This window comes from Eleutherodactylus coqui, chromosome 13 (assembly GCF_035609145.1).
Source record: "Eleutherodactylus coqui strain aEleCoq1 chromosome 13, aEleCoq1.hap1, whole genome shotgun sequence".
Classification (NCBI taxonomy): Eukaryota; Metazoa; Chordata; class Amphibia; order Anura; family Eleutherodactylidae; genus Eleutherodactylus; species Eleutherodactylus coqui.
The window spans coordinates 17,324,893-17,336,907 of NC_089849.1; the positions used below are offsets into that span (position 1 = coordinate 17,324,893).

The window sequence follows — 12,015 nt, forward strand, 5'->3', positions numbered from 1 at the left end:
GGAGAGGGTGGGAGTATTCTGCAGTGCACAGCACATATATATATATAAAAGGTCATGAGCACCAGGGGCTGTTTGCAAAGCAATATACAGGGTAGGACTAAAAAAAGTCAGACTGTACAAGCTGGGGCGTCCTCTCTATATTGTTAGCATGGACACAATTTTTACCCTTCGTTCTCCTAGACCAGGGGGACAAATGTATTTTCACAGAGGGCCATATCAGTCTTATGGTTGCCTTCAAAGGGCTGGTTGTAATTGTATATTAAGGGCTCATTCACATTAGCATATTTGTGCAGTGTATTAAACGTGCAGTTTTTGTGTGGATAGTACGCAGTGAATAGAAAAGATTGATCTCAATGGGTTCGTTCACATGAGCGTATTTCTTTACATGATGTGTAATCGCATGAAGAATTATGTGGCATGACCTATTTTAGTGCGTATTTCACACTGCAATAGGCCCTTGAAGTGAATAGGTGGGTGCAAATATACAGTTAGGCTGGGTTCACACAGGGCGGCTTTGCCGCAGCAAATCCGCCCGCAGCCGCTAATCTCGGGATTAGCCAGCCATGTGGACGAGATTTCTCAGAAATCTCGTCTACATGGGATGGCCAATCCACTGCGGTAAGTCCGGCTGAAACCGCGGCTGCGGCCACCGCAGCCGCGGTTTCAGAAGATGCAGCATGTCTATTTACCTTTCCTTTTTTGTTTATTTTCGTCGCGGCCACGCTCTCCTCTATGGGAGCGCCGGCCGCAGCGGAAAAGCAAGCGGCCGGGCCGCTTCAAAGCCACCGCGGCGGTTCTACCGGCGGAAATCTCGCGGTTTTTGCAGAGGCCAAACCACGAGATTTCCGACGGGAATACGCCCTGTGTGAACCCAGCCTGAATACTTAGCAAACCTGCGTATTCACTGCATATTTGTTCAGCATTTCATTGAGCCTGTCTACGTTTTTTTTGCATGTGCAAATATATAGTGTATTTGTGCACATAAAAACACGCCGGAGTGGCCGAGAAACACAGCATAGGGCTATTTTTGGTTTACGCAAATGCACAGTGTATTTTTAGGACCAAAATACACTTACGCTCGTGTGAACAAGCCCTAACAGTGACCCCCATAGTGGCCCGAGTAGTAATGATGACCCCCATAGTGGCCACAGTAGTAATAGTGCCCCTATAGTTATTCCAGAAGTAATAGTGACCCAGATAGTGGCCTGAGTAGTAATAATGACCCCCATAGTGGCTGCAGTAATAATGAAGACCCCCATAGTGGCCGCAGTAATAATGATGACCCCCATAGTGGCCACAGTAGTAACAGTGCCCCTATAGTTATCCCAGAAGTAGTAGTGACCCCGATAGTGGCTGTAGTAGTAACAGTGCACCCCAGTGGTCCCAGTCGTAATAGTGGTCCCAGTTGCGATAGTGCCCCCCTATAGTGGTCCCAGTAGTAAAAGTGTTGCCTATGTTGGCCCCAATAGTAATAGCGACCTCCATAATAGTTCCAGGGGTGCTACCCGGCCAATAGTAATCATCCTATTGGCCTCTGCCCCTGCAACATCCCCATAGACTTTACACTCACCCGGCCTGCAGCTGCGATCCGGTGGCGACGGCATCGGCTGCTGAGTCTGTGACCGCTGACCTCTCACCTCGTGGAATTTTCCTTCAAGGTTTAATGCATGGCCAAAAAACGGACAAAAAATGAGGCGGCGGTCTGGTTTCGTCCCATGCGCCTTGTAATTCTTCTAGCAACTGGTATATCAGCAAATATAACCCACCAATTTGGGGGTGTTCTGAGTTTTCACACTGATCCGTAGGGGGCATCCTACTGTTGCTTGCTGAAAAATTGAACAAGCTTCAGTTTTTCCATCTTTCAGCGAAAGTGTCCGTGTAAATTAACCTACTGGAAACAATGGGTTAATACATTGCCCAAGCCCTGTGCGTCATGGAAACGCACAAAACTCGTGTGATTTTATCCCCCGTGCAAATGAGCCATATTGCTTTTTCCGCAACGCAAATTTCAGATCCGTGCAAGAAAAATCCAGATCCACATTGAAATTAATGGGACACGGATTCAGGATGGACCGTGCTGCGGAATGTGCACCAAAATCCGCCGTGTGAACATACCCGAAGCATTGTGGTGCAAATCCGCAACGAAATCTGCATCAAAATCCCCATGTAAGGGCGAATTCACATGGGCTCTATATCTGTCGGACAGTAAAGGAATATTTCCATCATGGACCTAACAGTTTCATGCACAGTAGAACGCCTACTGCGGATCTTCGTGTGGATCTGCACTCGCATTTAGGCTCTATGACTTCTGCATAGATTTAGCGTCAAACAGCACCAAGAATTCACATGACCACTGCACAATCACAGGTTGATCAAGGGTTAAATTAAGGGCGCTATATGTACACGCTGACCTATTATACGTAATAGGAGTTCCGAGCTATAATGCAAATATTAAAACACTGTCTTTGCTCAACAGTCCCTACAGAAGTGTTCATCCTGCGCTTCCTGGTGCACAGACACATGCAAAAAATCAGCCGTTTAATTCATTTATTTATGGCATGCTTATTTGGAAATGATCCATAAAAATCGTTGGGGCTCAAGCGGAAGAGAGTAAATAATGGCGCTCTCGCGACAAGAAATTGTTCCATATTAACCCTTGCGTATTCCAGCCTCCTCATCTAGATGGCCGGTAGTAGAATTAGCACGGCTGATGACATCACTTTGCAGCCCAGGGCGGCGTCCCCAGCAGAGGTGCAGAATAGGAGCTATCCGACACACAAAGGCGAGGAGGGGGAGGGGCGGACATTGTAGGTCATTAGTCTGTGAATAATTCATCAGGGCGGTCGGCGACCGTAGAACAAGAGGCTGGGATGGAAACACCTGATAGAAAATGTCCGTTGGCTACAAAACAAGGCACAGGGGGACTATGGAGGGGAAAAAGTACAGGGGAATTCCTTTGATCCGGTATCTGATAATCTGGCAGGTTTGGAATCTTAGGGACCTTTTAGGGACCTTTTACCCTGAAGGATTGCGAGAATCTGAATAATAATCGTTCAGTGTAAATGCCTGCAAGATCTAAGTAACGGGCGATAATTGGTTCCTCATTCAAACTGTGCAGGCTTAAAAATCAAACGACGATCGCATCACTTCTCTGAAAGTCAGGTCCTCTGGCGCTTGTTTCACGCACATCGGAGGATCGTCAAGTGCAAATCGGACGGCATGTGATGTGTTTGACTGTCCCATTGAAAGTAATGGGCGATGCGTTCCGAGGGCCGCAAATAAATAGGACATGCAGCGATCTTTTACTCCGCAGCATCGCTGTGAGGCAAAAAAAAATCGTTCATGTGTATGACTCCATTCAAAAGAATGGAGTTCCTATTGGTGCGACTTTCATGCGTCTCATGCTTGTGTGAATGCAGCCCTAAGGCCGTGTTCACATCAGTTTTATTAAGGGGAATCTCATGCTGAAATCTCAAATTCGTGTCGCAATTCGCATCATTTTTATATTCCACTGAATGATTGATTTTTTTTCCCATGCACGGATTGTAACTCCTTCGTGACGCGGCCTATTTTAGACCTAAGGGCTTATTCCGACGTCCGGCGATATACGCTGTCCCACTCTGCAGGATGAGGAGGCGGGCCGGGCTAGTGCACTGAGCTCCCGCCCCCTCTCCGCCCCTCGCCACTGTTTGCAATGGGAGGGCAGGACGGGGGCGGAGCCAAGTTCCACCCTGCCTATTGCAAATAGTGGCAAGGGGCGGAGAGAGGGTGGAGAGGGGGCGGAGCTCAGTGCACTGCTCCCGACTCGCCTCCTACCCTGCAGAGAGAGACCGCGTACATTGGCCAGGCGTAAAAACCCAGCCGATATACGCACATCAGAATAAGCCCTAAGGATGCGATAATTTTGGGGGGATTTTTCTCTTCAGTTTTCACAAGCCATAACTTTTTTCTTTTTACGTTGACGCGGCCGTATGAGGGCTTGTTTTCTGCGTGGTCAGCTGTAGTTTTTATTGGTACATAAAATGTATTATACAAAACTTTTATTAATCTATTTGGAGGAGAGGGAGAAAAAAACACATCAATTCTATTATTTTTTTTTTCTTAGTGTTTTTTTTTTACATCGTAAATCATGTAGCATAACTGACATGATAATATTTTTCTGCCAGTTTGTACAATTATGACAATACCAAAATTATATGCTTTTTGGGTGTTTTCCACTTTTGCACAATAAAATCCTTTTTTGGAAAATATGTTTTTTTGTATCATTGCATTCAAGGTCCCATATTTTATTACGATCACAAGCCATGGCGACCCATCGGCCCTCCACGATTACATGCAGATGCTGTCACAGTGGGAGCGGCCTTCCTCTGTGAACCTCTTACATGCTGCATTCAACATTGATCTTGACATGTAAGGGGTTAACAGCGAGGATCAGCGTTCTCACCTATCCCCGCTATTGCAGTGGGAGGCTGTCAGTTACAGCCGATCTCGCTGTGGATGGTTTGGATGGTGGATGGTTTGGGCTCAGCTTCAGTCCGCTTTATCCCTATGGCATAAATTACACCCTTTCACAGGAACTGCTTCCCAGGCAGGATGTATATTTACGTATTGGGGCGAAAAGGGGTTAAAGTCCATGTCATGCTAAAAAAAAAAGAATTGACATGTCTATTCTTGTTGTGGTTTCCACACTAAGGGCGCATTCAGATGACCGTATATCGGCCGGGTATTCATGCTGGCCGATATACGGCATCTCACTCTGCAGGGGGAGGAGGCTGGAAGAGCCGGGAGCAGTGCTCTGAGCTCCCGCCCCCTCTCTGCCTCCTCTCCACCCCCCTGCACTATTTTCAATGAGGAGAGGCAGGGCGGGGGCGGAGCTAATTACCGGAACTTAACCGATATACGGTCGTCTGAATGCACCCTGAATCTGTATGAGGAAATGCCCACTTGCTGACAACTTTATCTTCTAAATGGTCGAAGAGAAAAAAAGGGGATCTGCTATCTGGGACCTAATTCTTACCAACAGGGAGGGAATGGTTGAGGAAATGCAGATGGCTGGGGCCTCGGGAGGCAGTGATCATGTGATCCTTGAATTTTGGATAAAAAGGGGAGGAAGACCTGAGAAAACTCAGGCCTCAAGGTTGGATTTTAGAAAGGCAGATTTTAATGAAATCAAAAAGATCATAGAAAGAATCCAATGGCGGGATGTTCTCAGGGACAGAAATGTCCAAGAAGGTTGGGAAATATTGTGAAATGAGATTCTCAAAGCACAATCGTTAGCAATCCCTAAAAGAAGGAAGAATGGGAAGCATTTAACCCCTTCATGACGTGGCCCTTTTTTCCCCATTTTCGTTTTTTCCTCCCCCTTTAAAAAAATCATAACTCCTTTATTTATTCATTGACATCGCTGTATGAGGGCTTGTTTTTTGTGGGAAGAGTTGTAGTTTTTAATGGTGCTATTTAACCCCTTAATGACATGGCCTATTTTGGCGTTGAGGACCAAGCGATTTTTGGTATTTTTCCATCTCCATTTTTTAAAAGCCATAACTTTTTTATTTTTCCATCGACGCGGCCGTATAAGGGCTTGTTTTTTGCGTGGCGAGCTTTAGTTTTTATCAGTGCCACTTTTGGGTACATAGACAAAATCATAAAACTTTTATAATTTTTTTTATGATAACAGGGAGAGAAAACGCATCAATTCTGCCATAGATTTTTTATTATTTTTTTTACAGCGTTAATCATGCAGCATACATGACACTCTAAATTTTTTCTGCAGGTTGGTACGGTTACAATGATACCAAAATTGTTATATTTTTTTAGGTTTTTACACTTTTTTGCAATAAAAAGCCTTTTTTTTTGGAAATCTTTTTTTTTTCGCTATAGCTGCATTCAAAGTCCTGTAACTTTTTTTTTTTTTCTATGTACGGAGCTCTATAAGGGCTTATTTTTTGTGAGACGAGCTGTAGATTTTATTGGTACTATTTTGGGGGATGTACAGCTTTTTTGATCACTTTTATTGCATTTTTTGTGAGGCAAAATGCTAAAAATTAGCATTTTGCCTCTGTTTTTTAGCGGGTTTTTTTACGCTTTTTGTTGTACAAAATATTAAGAGTGTCCACCTTTTTGTACACGTCGTTACGGACGCGTCAATAGCCAATATGTGGGGTTTTAATTTTTTTACCTTTTTTTGTGCTAATATTAGAAAAAGCATAAAAAAAGGGGTTTTTTTACATTTTTTTTTACATTTTTCTTTTTTTTACACTTTTCTTTTCTTTTTTTTTACACTATTCGAGTCCTTCTGAGGGACTTGCAGCACTGTGCCTATGATCGCTGTCATAAGGCATGGCAGAGCTACTGCTCTGCCATGCCTTATCGCTTGTACAGCGATTATAGGCACAGGCAACACAGGACGCCAGTGTCTGCCGTCCTGTTGCCATGGTGACAGGCCGGGCTCTCGCGATGACATCGCGAGAGCCGGCCGGAGACACAGAGGGAGCGCGATCCCTCTGTGAACTCTTTCCCTGCCGCGATCTACTTAGATCGCGGCAGGGAAGGGGTTAACAGCGGGGGGCTCATCTCCGATGCCCCCCCGCTGTTGCAGCGGGGGGCCGGCTGTGACTGACAGCTGGCTCCCGCTGCGGGATAGCGCGAGGTCACTCATGATCTCGCGCTATCCCGATGACGTACCGGTACGTCATTTTGCGTGAAGTACCAGGCTCCCATGACGTACCGGTACGTCATGGAGCGGGAAGGGGTTAAAGTACCATATAATGTCCTGAAAAACTTTGAAAAAATTATAAGTGGAGTAAAATGAAAAAAAAAACAACATTCGGCCATCTTTCAGTGCGTCTTGTTTTTACGGTGCACAAAATAAAACAAAAGCGACATAATAACTTTTTTCTATGGGTCAGTGCTAGAGATGAGCGAGCACCCAAATGCTCGGGTCCGCGTTATTTGAGTCGAGCTTTTCGTAAAATTCGAGAGCTTTACTCGAGTAACGAACCCCATTGACTACAATGGGAGACTCGAGCATTTTTATATGTGGAACGCTGGGCCACGAGCTTTTTTTTTTTTTCCTTGGTCAGTCTCTCTCTCTCTCTCTCTCTCTCTCTCTCTCGATTTGATGCTCGTTCTAGTAACGAGCACCATCGAGTACGCTAATACTCGAACGAGCATCAAGCTCAACAGAGTACATTCGCTCAACTCTAGTCAGTGCGATTACTACGATACCAAACTTGTATAGTTTTTTTTTACTATACAACACTTTTTTTTTTCAAAGACATTTAATTTTTTTCAATTATTTTCTGCCACCATCTTCTGCGCGCAATAACTTTTTTATTTTTCCATCAACGTAGTTGAGCGAGGGCTCATTTTTTGTGGGATTTCCTGTAGTTTCCGATGGTACAATTTAGAATATATCCGACTTTTTAATCGCTTTTTATTACGTTTTTTCTGGGAGACAGAGAAACTGAAAAAGTGCATTTCTGGCGTTCTTATTTTTTTTTTTCGGGCGACGTTCACCGTGCAGGAAAAATAATACACTACTTTGATAGATAGGACTTTTACGAACGCGGCGGTACCAAATATGTTTTTTTATTTTATGATTTAGATTTTTTAATAATCGATATGGCAAAAAGGGGGGGTGATTCAAACTTTAATAACTTTTTTTTTGCAAGTAATAAAACTTAATTGATTTTTTTTTACTTTACTTTAACGTCCCCCTGGGGGACTACAACCAGCGATGCTTTGATCGCTCCTGCAGTATGACGTAAAGCTATAGCATTACGTCACACTGCCATTTGACAGGCAGTCTATCAAGCCACCCCACGGGGATGCCTTGATAGGCAGTCTGCTAAGGCAGCTCTGGGGCCTTTCAAAAGGCCCCTGGCTGCCATGACACCTGCACGGCTCCCCCGATCTCACCGCGAGGGGGCCGTGCGGGACCCCTGAACAGTTCGGGGGATTTAAATGCCGCTGTCAGAATTGACAGCGGCATTTAAAGGGTTAATAGCCGCGATCGGCCGATCGCAGCTATTTCCCGCCGGTGTCAGCTGTAGTAAACAGCTGACACCCGCGCTGTATGCAGAGAATGGTCATAAAGGGCTGCACATCCAAGTGGAAGAATGTATCAAGTGGGGTACCACAAGGCTCTGTCCTGGGCCCAGTGTTCAACATTTTTATAAATGATCTAGAGGAGGGAATTGAGGGTAAACTCATCAAATTTGCATACAACACAAAGCTAGGAGGAGTAGCTAAAAATAAGGGAAGAGAGAGAGTATTCAAAAAGATCTATAAAAGCTTGCACAGTGGGCAGCGAATAACAGAATGGTTTTTAACAGGGAGAAATGCAAAGTCCTACAGCGGGGCAAGAAAAATGAAAAAAAGCACATACACAATGGGAGGAATTGGGCTAAGCAGCAGCACATATGAAAAAGACAGGTATACCAATAGATCACAGACTGAACATGAGTCAATAGTGTGATGCAGCAGCAAAAAGGGCAAACACAAAATTTTGCAACTTTTGTATGACATTTTTACTCTCATAAATCTCCTCCTCTGTGACATCAGCCTTAGAGAGGCTCATTGAATGTGAGGCAGTTGGGAGTGCCCTGGTTCTCATTTGCACCAGGCCCGAAAGCCTCAATCTACCCCTATGGCAGGCTTAGCTATAGTTTAGTAAGATTGAAGATAAAACATTTTGAGTAATTGTTAGTAAAACCCCTTCACAATCACCAATGGTAAATTTATGTCACTGCTGCCTGGACTCTGTGCAGCAGTGATGTAAATATAGGTCACTCACTCTGCCATGACCACAGCCTCCAACAGCGGGCAAAACATCCAAAACAAGCTGATATTAACAGCTTGTTTGGGTGCCTTTATCAGGACATGATTGGTTCAGGCCCTGATGACGTCAGCAGTGACAGCCAATCACAGCACTGTGGGTAAGTTTCTATGCTAAACTTTCCCAGCATGTTAGCACTTCATCAGTGTCTCTCTCTGTTTCTCCTCTGTTCTCCTGTGAGTGTCAGAGTGTGATATGCCGAAAAGGGCAATCTTAGGGTCTTCAGCATGGGTTGTAGGAAGTTGAAAACATCAGTCCAGAAACTTGCCACATATGGGCATTTCCATATCAGATGCCAAAAATCAGCTCATAGACTATGACAGTGATGATAAGCTGATGTGGGAATTTTGCCTATTCTAAACAATCGAGCCAAATAGGCCTGATGCGCTGTATAGAGTTGTATTAGCTTATTGTTAATGGTGGGCGAAACCACCAAGTGGGAATCCAGTACATCAGACCAATCCTCTGGGGAAAGCATGAGAACAGAAGAGACCCACTTTGCTTAGATTGGAAGAGGAACAGGGGCAACTTCTGCAGACAGGAGGTGAGTATATAATGCCAAGATGAGACCTTTAGGGCCTTGCGAATTAGGAATACCGATTGTAGAGTATGTAGATATAATGGTACTGTAAAGGGGAAACTGCACAGTGAGGGTAGTTGAAAATATCTATGTAATTAGATTCGGGGTATCTGAAAGGTATCACACAGTTGGGTAAAGGGGAGAAGGACTCCATTCTGATATGTATCTCCCACGTTAAATATATTCAGGGCATACCAAAAATGAGGGTCCAGTATAGTCTGTAAAGAAGGCATAGTTGGGTTTTGCCACAGTGGCAAATCTGGTATAACATTGCGATATTGCTAAATGGTTTTAGCCATTTACCATATAGCGAGAGCTAGCCTATGCAATGGCAACAGGGCTGATGGCCTAATATATTCTGGGTGTTCTAAAAAACTGATCAGACTGTTGTGGCCAAATAGTATTCCCCAACAGGTAGAGGAGTGTCCAGAAAACAGGTGTGCAGGTTCTGCAATTGGCCTACCAAATAATAAAGCTGAAAATCAGATAATGCCATACCTGCCTGTGCTTTGGGCCTTTGTAGTGTGGACAGTTTATGTTTAGAATGGGAAGAGCCCCAAATAAAGTAAGGGCACCTTAACGGGTATTTGTTGTACAATATAGAGACCCGAGGCGGTTACTAGCGTTTTAATAAGATTAATGCACCCTGATAAGGGTAGTTTGGACCCTAGTCTGAGCCTAAGCCTAATTAACCTAAATAGCGTGTAATGGTTGCACCTATTGTATCAGCATGATTCCGAACCATGCTAATGCCCAGGGACTTAAATTCGGTCACCACCGATAGGCCATATCTTGGCAATAAAGGGTCTGGAGCCAGATTAGTAGCTCTGCACATAACTGCAAACGTTTGGCAGCTAATATATAGTCCAGAATAACTAGAAAATATATTTATCAATTGTATTGCATGGTGAAGGGAACGTCTGGGATTTTAGAGAGAGGACCATATCGTATACAGCCTGACCACACTAGTTCTCCCCTCCCAGGATATACCAGTCACTGCAGACGTATGGCGGAGATGTACTGTAAGGGCTTCTATGGTAATGGCAAAAAGGGCTGGGGTCAGGGGACATACCTGGAGAGGGCTTTTGTCACAAAAAGGTAAAAGGGGGTGTGGTTAGAGCTATGGCTAATCACAACCTATGCTCTTACCGCCGTTATTCTAGTGGCCCCTCAATGGCCACAATACTAATAGAGACCCTAATAGTAATAGTGCCCGTAGTAGTGGCCCCAATAGTAACAGTGTTCCCAGTCGTGGCCCAATAGTAATAGTGCCCCCTCAGTGGCCCCAATAATAATAGTGCCCGCAGTAGTGGTCCCAATAGTAATAGTGCATCCATTTGTAGCCCCAATAGTAACAGTGTCCCCAGTAGTTATAATACCCCTAGTTGTGGCCCCAATAAGACCCGCTATGTGCTCTTCACTCCCTGAACCTGTGGACGGGCAGCAACCCCACAGCATCTACTATGTCATTCATTCGCTCCCTGTCTCTTTATCTCCCATCCAGCCGCCATAATCAGAGCTGTGACCCCTGACCTCACCTCCTAGTGTCTGGGATATGTACAGGACATGCAGGATGCAGACAACAGGGGGAGAGGTCAGAGGTCACAGCTCCTATTATGGCTGCTAGACGGGAGCTAAAGAGACAGAGAGAGTGAAATCCTTGCTGCTCTGGGGTTGCTGCCCGGCCAGAGATGCTCTCAGCTGCTTAATATGGCCGGTAAAAAATAAATACCGGCACCAAACTTTGGACTGAATAACCAGTCCGGTGGCAGTCCTACTTTCCGTGCAGGTAACAGATGTTCGATGCTGGACACCTCTTCTTGCATCCCTCTCCCCAACTGCACTGATCTATCTAGCACTGACATTGTGTTCATGAACCAGGAGGCCCAGGATGAACCCAGCTATTGGTCTTGCTCAGATAGAAGGGTGTTTGCTCCTGTGTTGCGCTGCCTGGAATTGTAGATACAAAAGTCGTAAACTGAATTGTCCGGAAAAATGGCAAACATTAACAAAGATGACAGGATGGCCTTACCGCCAGCAGTATCTGAGTGGCGCTGTGTAACACCTCAATGTACTGGTATTCTATGGCACATCCAACCACCGATACATAAGAGTGGCTTTCCAGGCCAGGCATGCCGGTAACCGGTGACTCCTTCCTCACACATCCCGGCCCGTGCTCGCTCCACCAAGACTGATGCTGAGAGACGTGAAAGGTGAGCAGGTCGTTGTCCTGTAAATGGGAAAGTACCGTCAGATCATATGAAGGGTTACAGCAGTCACAGCAATAGCAAGGAGCGATCCACATTGTATGTATAGCCGGGCGCACAACACGGGGACAATGAAATGAAACTGCATCTACTGGTCCTTTTATATGGCAGATCATCGGCCCGTACAAACAAGCACCTTAAAGTATGGCCTTATAATCAATACATTATGTTATGGGGATTGCCTTTTAAGCAATTTCCTAATATACTTTGAGCTGTGGCTCCAAGCTGGAGTTATACTTTAAGGCAATGTTACCCAACCGATGGTTCTTCAGCTTTTGGAAAACTACAACTCCCATCGTACCCTGACAGTCACAAGTTGTCAACGCATG

At 45.1% G+C, this 12,015-nt stretch overlaps 1 protein-coding gene across 4 annotated transcripts in view; it reads right to left on the bottom strand.

Annotated features, from left to right (window-relative positions):
• NKAIN4 (sodium/potassium transporting ATPase interacting 4) overlaps nucleotides 1-12,015 on the bottom strand; it is an 87,305-nt gene that overhangs the window by 20,397 nt on the left and 54,893 nt on the right. For all 4 annotated transcript variants that reach the window (XM_066586522.1, XM_066586519.1, XM_066586520.1 and 1 more), the window contains exon 4: nucleotides 11,452-11,649. In XM_066586522.1, the coding sequence (XP_066442619.1) occupies nucleotides 11,452-11,649 (198 nt within the window). The remainder of the gene's footprint in view (nucleotides 1-11,451; nucleotides 11,650-12,015) is intronic.